General features: G+C 35.7%; 1 protein-coding gene across 1 annotated transcript; it reads left to right on the top strand.

The window, feature by feature from the left end:
* Positions 1-1,786: 1,786 nt before the first annotated feature.
* LOC127156518 (uncharacterized) lies at positions 1,787-8,384 on the top strand. Its single transcript, XM_051099402.1, has 4 exons — positions 1,787-1,970; positions 7,459-7,562; positions 7,679-7,828; positions 7,902-8,384. Exons 1-4 carry the CDS (start codon positions 1,787-1,789, stop codon positions 8,382-8,384), a joined length of 921 nt encoding a protein of 306 aa, XP_050955359.1.
* The last annotated feature ends 1,802 nt before the right edge of the window (positions 8,385-10,186 follow it).

Below are 10,186 nucleotides of genomic sequence, written 5' to 3'. Positions count from 1 at the left end.
TGTTTGTCAAGTTGGTTCCTGCCCTGTTTCCTGAGTCCTCCCTGGTCACTGCTGCTTCTGGCCCGACAGTCATTTTGGTGCTTCCAGAGTTACTACCCCAGTACTAAGCCTGTGGTTCCTTGGGCTTCCACCAAGTCTCCTTTGCCACAGAGTCTGGAGTTTCTCCATCCTCGACCAGCCCGTTACCCCTGTTGTGTGACCTGGTCTATTGTGTGGACTGTCTTACTGCCTCGGCTTTCTGTGTCTCCATTTCTGTCAATAAACATTGTTCCCCTGTTCATTCTGCATCTGGGTCCTCTCTTGCCAAACCCTGACAAAAATAAAGCCTGTGGTAAACAACTTAAGCTTTGTTTGTTTTGTTCTGCAATATAACACATACCAATAACTAAAAACACACATTCTGAAGCAGTATATTTTTGAAAATGTGTTTTTACAGACAGTTTGAGGTGTGTGTTACAGGGAAATAAAGACCGTTCTGGTTCTATTAGTATGAGTAGCATACACCCTGGGTATCAGTTAGGACACAAAGGACGAGCAGACTGTATTGAATATTAGTCTAATAAAGTAAACACTGAAATATATTACATTAAAAATTTAGTGTGAATGTATACATAGTCACAAATAACTGTTGAATTAACTGCTAAATTATCAAACATATTGTTAATCCCATGCAATAACAGTCAAAGGAAAATAACAATGGTTAATCCTTTGGCAGTATCATTGATTTAAAAGTTACAGACCGTTCACCTGGAAGACTGTAACATTTAACTCAAGTGTTTAGCATAAATCATGTTCCATATTTTTCAAGGGACCCTAAGTAATTGGACATTTGACTCAAAAGCTGTTTCATGGACAGTTGTGGGCTATTTATTCATTTTTTGTACATCAGTTAGGCAGGAAAAAGGTCTGGAGTTGATCCTAAGTGTGCCATTTGTATTTGGATGCTGTTGCTCTGAACCCATATCATGCAGTAAAAAAGCTATGCATGCAAGTAAAACAGACAATTGTTAGGCTTCAAAAACAAAAGAAATCCATCACAGAGATAGCAGGAACATTAGAAGTGGACAAATCACCAGTTTGGTACATTCTTTGGATGGCTGAAATTAAGACCGACCTGTATCAGAATGATGGAAAGAAAAAGTATAAAGAAGGCTTGGAACAGCTCATGATCCAAAGCATATAACATCATCTGTGAAACATGGTGGAGCAGTGTGATGGCACGAGCATGCATAAACATATGAAAAGGGGGTCTTTTCAAAATATAATAAAGAACTTGTTTACCACTGTAAAACAACAACATTGTGATGTATGAAATATAATTGAGGATGACTGCTTTAAGTAAAAATAGATTCACTGAATAGTATATTACCAGAGCAGTGAAACCCAAGATTTTAGATATGTACAGCTCGGCTTTATTGGTTGCAAATAAAGTTTAATTTTGACACCTGGAACCCCGAATCCAGAGCTTTCTTTCCCAAGAAGGAAAGCCAGCGCAAACCACAACAATGGTGGCCATTTAGACTCTGCGCCATTTCACGCTGGGCAGGTCTGATCACTTGAAAGAATTTCAGAGGCTGCTGGGATTCATGGCATCTGTTTCAGTGGTGTGCCATCTGGCTTTATTACACATGCGCCCACTGCAATTATGGCTAAAATATAGAGTCCCGTGAAAAGCGCGGGCTTTGGGTCGCTTGTGCATCACCGACGGCTGCATCAAAGCTTTGAAGCCGTGGCTCAACCTGGATTGTTCACATGGACACAGGGATGTGGAGCAGTGTGCAAGGGCATGCCAGCTTCAGGCCTGTGGTCAGAGACCCAAAGCCGGTGGCACATAAACTGCTTGGAGCTGGAAGTGGTGTCCTTAGCTCTGGGGAAATTCCTCTGCCGTAGCTGGAGCAGCGACGTGTTGATTCACACCAACAACATGTCTGTGGTTTCCTACAGGAGAGTGGAGGTGGATCTGTCTCTTGGTCACTCTTTAAGCTCCACACTAAACTTCCCGATGCAACACATTTCTACTTTCCAGCAGAACTGCTTATAGGTGAAATATAGGTGAATAGCTAAAGCTATAGCCTACTATTTCATTGTTTGAGCTGTCAGTTAGCTCATCAATGACAATCACTCTTCATTATATTATAATAATAAATAGTAATTAAACAGGTTTTGGAATTAGACATTAACCATCCCCAATAAGGCTTATTATTTTGCATTTTAGGCTCATTTTGACCACAAAGTATGTGCATTCTGCAAATTGTGCAAATGTAATTCATTAGTTTATTATTTTTATATTATTCATAAACCATTTTTTATTTTTTTTTTTGGTAGGTATCTTATAAAGACCTGTTATAAAGATTTACATTACAAGCATCAGAATTTCATCATATAAATATCAGCATCTGCACAAAATTGCCTGTTTTTGCTTAGTTTGAGTTTCTGGATAAAACTTGTGTGTACAGCCGGCTGTTTTTTTTTTTTTTTTTTTTTTTTCTTTCTTATGTAATCATGCATAGATAGCAAAATATGTAGAGGTATGAAATAACTATCAAGTAATTTGATGTGACTCCTTCAAATGATGCCACTGATCAGAAGAACTTTACAGGTTGCTCTGACTGCTAATGGAAAGAGAAAGCTGTCTGTCTACAAATTGTGTTTTCTTTGTTACATATATATGAATACATAATATATTCATAAATTTATTTTATATCAGCATGCAGCGTTTATGGACTGCAGTTCTTCTGCAATAGCAATATGAAATGTTGTTGGCCTATTCATTAGTTTATCTCCAACATGTACACAAGTGTCTTTTATTTATACTTTGCTTATTTTCAAAAGCACTTATTAAAGTTAAGTTGCTTTATGATATCTTACTCCCATCCAGAGTTCAAATGGTTGTGATATCCTCTAGATAATTCGGGGTAAAATTCTAGCGTTTCCACCATAGTAATTTAAACACCGAGTCTTTAGGGACATCTAGTGGTTATCGTGCTGCTGACACACTCTTTCTTTTATGAAACGCTTATTCTTTAGACATGCGACTCAAAAATATTTTGGTTACCTAACGTTAATATTTCTTAAATTCATGATATTATTAAATAGACTAATCTTCTTACTTATTAGATAAATTTTAACCTGTCAGCAACTCAGTGTTCAACTGAACTTTATAGAGACCGAACACGCTGTTGTTTTGATTTTCTGACTGTCTGTTGCCTGGCTCAAGACGTAATTAGTCACGTGATTTCGGAGAAGTCTGGCTGCAACGAATAAAACGAAAGTCTCTGAGAGTCACAATCAAACAGACGTGTGAAGAAAAACACTAGTTATTCAAAATGGCAAATGATGAGAAACGATATGAGACATCAGACATCGATCTCGGCATTAATCTCGTGAAAAGGTGCAACGATATCGGTGAGTTTGTTGCTTGAAATATGTAAAACAAGCTTTACAAATAGCGGATCTGACCATAAGAAAAACACATCATTTTAAGAACTATTTTGTAATATATCTTATTGAATGACCAGACAATGCTTAGGTAAATACACCCCTCATTAACGCACCAGCCTTTTTTGCCTCAAGCATGTGCAATATTTAACGAAACTTTACACTAAAACCTGTAGAATGCATTATTTTACTGTATGTGCCAATGTTTTGCAAACGTCTTATGTAGATACTGCATATTATTTGTGGATTAGGCTAGCCTATTTTTCGTAATATTTTTTATTATTTTTTTTTTTTACAGCATAAGACAAAAGGTTTCAGGCTGGTCATACACATGGATTGCCTGATGATGTATTTTAAATATTATGCTCAGTGCTGGCCTGTAGGTTTGTGGGGCCCTAGCCAAGATAATGAAAATGGGCCCCACTAGTGTAAAAAAACTGTCATAGAAATTTGATTAGTGAAGATAAAGCACAATTTTTAAGCATGAATGTGTATTAATTGTAACACATTCAACAAACATATGTAAAAATAAATAAATAAATAAATAAATTTAAGCAAATTAAAAAAACACAACAGCTAAACAGAATAAACAGAGCCTAAACCAAATAAACATAGGCCTTAATATTCATAAATGACAAGAAATGTAGGCTATTCTGCTTGTTTTTATGGACTGATTAATGATCAGATGAACGGTCTGTAATTATTTAATGTAACATGCTAAATGTGGCTCAATTTTTTTCTTATATCACAAGTCTGTCTGTGATCATGGGCATCATTGCATTTAAAATAAATAAATAAATAAATAAATAAATACTACAGCAATAAATATTATGTATATAGCAGTCAAATAATCCTTTTTTTCCATCCCTGGAAAGATATTGTTTGGATTCCATTTCTACCACAACTTCACTTTAATCTCTCTGTCATTCTTTCTATCATGTCAAATAATTTAAAATTAGCATTAATGTGTAACAAGATTTCATTTCGAGAGACAATTCTGAGAGGCAATATTAAGTGATTCCAAAATCGAAACCATAACAAAAAAATCTGAACTGTAACAAGAAAGGTTTTCTGACATTATTTACCAAAAAATGATAAAGAACACTAAGTTTGTTGTGCCTGTTTGTAGGGCTGTACAATTTGACAATAATTATTGTTAATGATTACCAATATATTTTACAGAAAACTGCAGCATGACCTGTTAACATACAGGAGACCTAACTATAAATGTTTAGAAAGGTATAAGAATTTATTGTAAAATTAATTATTTTTAAAATCTTTGACCAAAAAAACAAAACAAAACAAAAAAATCTTAACTTTTTGTCATAAAATCTTATGCATTCACTGAGAGAGAGGAAAAAAACACAGGAGAAAAAAAAAACTTAAAGAGAAATATTTTTAATATAAAGACATATCTGTACGATTGCGACTCGGTTCTTCGAGCCATATTTTTTTATGATGCAATGCAATGCTAATCAACAGTCTTTATAACTTTATAAAATACTGTATAAAATAATGATTTTGCCTCATTCTGGGATGTGAAACCATGTTAGACCAAAAAAGGAAGTTATTTCAAAAACTCGACTGATGTTATTAAATGAATTTGGAGCAAAATCATATCATTAAAATGTACTTTTCAATAGACAGGTTTGTAAACAGACTCAAACCCATGCAAAATCCATGCACGCGTTCTACTGAGGTAAATTTTAACGCACAGATTTTTTTTTCATACGTTCGACACATTTGCTGCGCAGTGCAGCACTGGTGCGCGTTACCTTAGTTATGTAAGGTGAGTGTGGCTTTAAGTTGCGCTGGACACACCGATCGGTGGATGACATTAAAGTACCGCAAGAGCGAGCTGAAAGCATGCAGAGCTGTCTGCACTCTATGGTTCTTGCGGAACTTTGATTTTAAAAACGGATCTTTCTGAGCGGCGTTGCTTCAAATCGAATGCACTTCATAACTCAATTGACAACCTCAGGGCCACAGAGCCCTCCCTTTAAGGCAGGGCCCTAGGCGACCACCTGTATCGCCTGTTGGACGGGCCAGCACTGATTATGCTACTTTGACCTGTTATGGCAAAGTTTTTTTGACGGTGACACAATGAATCAACTGAATTAGACGGTAATCATTTTGGCAGGGGTCGAAAATGGGCACCGTCCTCTAGTGTGTGTGTGTGTTTGTTTGATACTTTCTGGACATGAAAGTTTTTACTCACAAAAACCATGGTTCATAAAATTTTATATATCATATATATCATATATATATGATATATATGAGATAATGTTACTGAGTGAATACTCCTAGCACAGTGCCGGCCATCCAACAGGCAATAAAGGCGGTCGCCTAGGGCCCCACCTTAAGGGGAGGGCCCTGTGGCCACGAGGTTGTCAATTGAATTATTAGGTGCGTTTGATTTGAAGCAACGCCGCTCAGAATGATCCGTGACATGATTTTGCTCCAAATTCATTTAATACCATCAGTCGAATTTTTTAAATAACTTCCTTTTTTGGTCTGACGTGTTTTCACATCACAGAATGAGGCAACATCATTATTTTATATAGTATATTATAAAGTGATAAAGACTGTTGATTAGCATTGCATTGCATCATATAGAAATATGGCCCCAAGAACAGAGATAATCCATTTAGTCGCAATCCTACAAATATGTCTTTATATTAATAATACTTCTCTGTATGTTTTTTTCTCCAGTGTTTTTTTCCCTCTTTCTCAGTGAATGTATAAGCTTTTCTGACAAAAAATTTAGATTTTAATTAATTAAATTATTTTTTTTTGGTCAAATTTTAAATCATAATTAATTTTACAATAAATTCTTATACCTTTCTAAACATTTATAGTTAGGTCTCCTGTATGTTAACAGGTCATGCTGCAGTTTTCTGTAAAGTATATTGATAATCATTAACAATAATTATTGTTTTGTTTAATGTTTTTATTTAATAATAACAATAATCAGAATTAGTCATATTGATAAAAACAACGTTTTGGCCAAATTGTACAGCCCTACAATCAGGCACAACAAACTTAGTGTTCTTTATCATTTTTTGGTAAATAATGTCAGAAAACCTTTCTTGTTACAGTTCAGATTTTGTTGTTACGGTTTAGATTTTGGAATCACTTAATATTGCCTCTCAGAATTGTCTCTCGAAATGAAATCTTGTTACACATTAATGCTATTTTTAAATTATTTGACATGATAGAAAGAATGACAGAGAGATTAAAGTGAAGTTGTGGTAGAAATGAAGTCCAAACAATATCTTTCCAGGGCTGGAAAAAAGGTTTATTTGACTGCTATATACATAATATTTATTGCTGTAGTATTTATTATTGTTATTTTACATGCAATGATGCCCATGATCACAGACAGACTTGTGATAAAAGGAAAAATTGAGCCACATTTAGCATGTTACATTAAATAATTACAGACCTGGATCCAATGTAATTAAATTTTTTTGTTCATGTGATCATTAATCAGTCCTTAAAAACAAGCTGAATAGCCTGCATTTCTTGTCATTTATGAATATTAAGGCCTATGTTTATTTTGTTTATGCTCTGTTTATTTTGTTTAGTTTTTGTGTATACTTTACTCAATCTCACTTTTTATTTTATTTGCTTCATTTTTTATTTATTTATTTATTTACATATGTTTGTTGAATGTGTTAAAATTAATACACATTCACGCTTAAAAATTGTGCTTTATCTTCACTAGTCAAATTTCTATGACTATGACTATTTTTTACACTAGTGGGCCCCATTTTCATTATCTTGCCTAGGGCCCCGCAAACCTACAGGAAGGCACTGCACATAGTATATGTCCATCAAATACTTTTACTTCAAACTAGCTAAATTCCAGCCTTAGCCCAATCAGAAGTACCATACTTGCATAGAAACCTATACAAAGTAGCTAAAAAGAAATTTGAAACAAATGACATGGCCAACAATACTAACTTCCATGGAGAGAAAAATAAATGTGTAAATGTAGGGCTTTATTTTCCCAATTAGATCCCTTTGATGATGATCCAGACACTTTGAGAGCTGAATTATCCTGCGGTCACATTGTTGGTCCACAAACACTGACAGACTACTGTAGAATACAGCTGGATGAGGTAAGTGTATTTTAGTTTACATGCAAAGCAGATTACTTTCACATTAATTAAATTTTAGATGACAGTGTTGAAATGCTTAGATAATAAAGACTGTTGCTCAAAATGATGAATTGCAGGGTAAAACTGAGTTGAGATGTCCTTTGTGTAATGGTCTTTGGTCTTACACTGAAGTCCGTAAATTAGCCAAACTCACACCTGAAGAACAACAGTACTTTGAGGAAAGACTTGCCAACAATGCTACTAGAAAGACAATAGACATCAAGAATGTAAGTATAGTTCCTACACTGGAAATTATCATAAATGATTGTGTTGTTGTTCATGTATGCTTTCTATCTTCAGTGTCCTGGTTGTGACTGGATCATCGAGAGATCAGACCCGTCTAATCTCAGTGTGCAATGCACCATTTGCTCTGCAAAGAATAAAAAAACCTTTGAGTTCTGCTGGCAGTGTTTGAGAGAGTGGAAAGGTCAGCGTCCTCGCTCTGACAGATGTGATAATGAAGGCTGCAGCAACAAAGACCTGGATTTGCTGAGAGATTGTGCAACTATTATGTTACCAGCTGTAAAAAATATTGAATGTCCAGCAGTTCGTGCTTGTCCAACATGTGGTTTGCTTCTTAATCACAACACGGAGCAATGCAAAAACATTGTATGCTATCGATGTAAAAAAGAGTTTTGTTTTCTCTGCCTTAAGCTCACACCTGACTGTCGAAAGACGAGCAGCTGGTTTGTTCCCTGTTCAGATGGTGTGGCTCCACGACAGACTTCAATTCCTATTTGGAGAATTAACCAAGAAATTGCAAATAAATTGACACCTATTTAATTGAACATTTACCAAGCACCAGAATCACTGCATTTAACAAAGTATGTTTACAATAGAAATGATTAAATGATATATTCCACTATATTACTTCGCAAACCTTAAACCACATGCAACAGTTAATGTTTGAGATTTGAGTGATTTAATTTTGCTATGTAAGCATAGTACTGAGATTTATATTAAAAATAAAAATAAAAACTCTTTGTGCATGAACCTTTTGTCTGAACATCAGTATTTGGGAGATTATTGGAGTGGTGGGAATAAGCACAGGAGCCAGGGAATGACAAATATTATTTTTACCCCATTATTTCATTTAAATATTACTGAAAGTTCATTGCACCGTCTCGTTCATAAATCTGAACCTTTGTACAATGACACACACTGCACCTTGCATGAGCAAATCAGCGTCCAGCAACCCTGACCAGGTATTTCCCGGGCCCAGTTAAATAATATAAATATCCTGTATGTATTTAATCCTGATTTATTAACCAATGTCTTTGCTGTTTTCCTTCAATGATCCAATCATATTAATAAGCAAAAATTACTCTCTTTGGTTGGTTTTGTTTTGTTTTTTATTACTGAAGAGTGTTGAACTTTTGTCTTCTGCATTCTACTGTACAGACCTGCATTTACTTTTCCTTCAGCCTGAGTCTTTTGGTGTGAAAGGGCTTTTACTTTTGACAAAAAAAATAAAAATAAAAAAATAAATAAATAAAAACTTTTTATATTAAAACAAACAAGCATGCCCTGCACAGATTTAAAAGTAACACAAAAGTCACATAATACATTACTTTTCATTAAAAGTAATTAAACGTTCTGTTTAGGAGATGAAAAGACAGATGTTTGATGCAAGTAAAAAATGAAGAATATAAAGTCTTTGTCATTGTTTTGTGCGAAATACAATACAATTTGGAAACTCCATTGCTGCACACATGTGCCACCTTGCTAATGACATATGAACTAATAATTTACAAAACATGACAATGTGTTTATAAATGATTAATAAGTGATATGTTGAAAAGCACAAAAATGTAGTTATTTTAAAACTATTTTCTTTTTTTAAATAATAATAAACTATTTGCTGTCAAGTAAATAAACGTGTAAACCTTTTCTCTCATTAGCACAGTGTAATGAGGACCCTGGGAAGCGTGTAAGATCCATAAGCGAGCTTTATTTGAACAGATCGTAGTCGACAGGCAGAGTCCGATACCGGCAAACAGATATATCCAGGGCAACACAAACTCGTAGTCCAAAACACAGGCACAGTCAAAAAACAAGAGTGAGCAGTCCAAAAAGTAACAAAGAAACAAGGCTAAGAAACTGAACAAAACTATGGCAATAAACTGAGTAAAACTAAGGCAGAAAACAACAACAAAACGATGATCATGAAACAAGACCGTGGAACTAAACAAGGCAAAGAAAACAGATAAACGCTTAGTAGAGTCCATATAGCAGGGCAATACTTCGCAAAGTATTGAGCACATGGTGAGTCCTTAAATACTGCCAAACAGGAAGTAGCAGTAGAAGCAGCAGAGGGAGCGTGCAGGCAGTCCTGGGGTGAGGGCTCCCTCTGCTGGCTTGGCGTTACAGAATCCCCCCCCCTAGGAGCGTCTCCTGGCGCTCAAAGAACAGTCCAGGTGGGTGGGGGAACAGAGGCAAAACAGGGGGTGGGACGGAGGGTTCAGGTCCATGTAGAGCAGGTGGGCCTGGATCGTGGAGCAGGGACAGACAGTGAAGCACTGGAGGACCTGGACCATGGAGCAGTGGCAGACAGCGAAGCACTGGAGGACCTGGGCCGTGGTGCT

The sequence above is a fragment of the Labeo rohita genome, chromosome 25 (genome assembly GCF_022985175.1).
Source record: "Labeo rohita strain BAU-BD-2019 chromosome 25, IGBB_LRoh.1.0, whole genome shotgun sequence".
Lineage (NCBI taxonomy): Eukaryota > Metazoa > Chordata > Actinopteri > Cypriniformes > Cyprinidae > Labeo > Labeo rohita.
The sequence above is the reverse complement of the archived record's forward strand: the minus strand, read 5'-3'. Positions and strand labels throughout refer to the sequence as shown.

What these genes read in the sequence shown, in the direction of transcription:
- LOC127156518 (XM_051099402.1), top strand. Translation starts at nt 1,787, where the DNA reads ATGCCAGCTTCAGGCCTGTGGTCAGAGACCCAAAGCCGGTGGCACATA. An exon ending in GGAGGTGGATCTGTCTCTTG is followed by an intron (nt 1,971 to 7,458) that starts GTCACTCTTTAA and finishes TTTCCCAATTAG; the next exon opens with ATCCCTTTGATGATGATCCA. An exon ending in GTAGAATACAGCTGGATGAG is followed by an intron (nt 7,563 to 7,678) that starts GTAAGTGTATTT and finishes GATGAATTGCAG; the next exon opens with GGTAAAACTGAGTTGAGATG.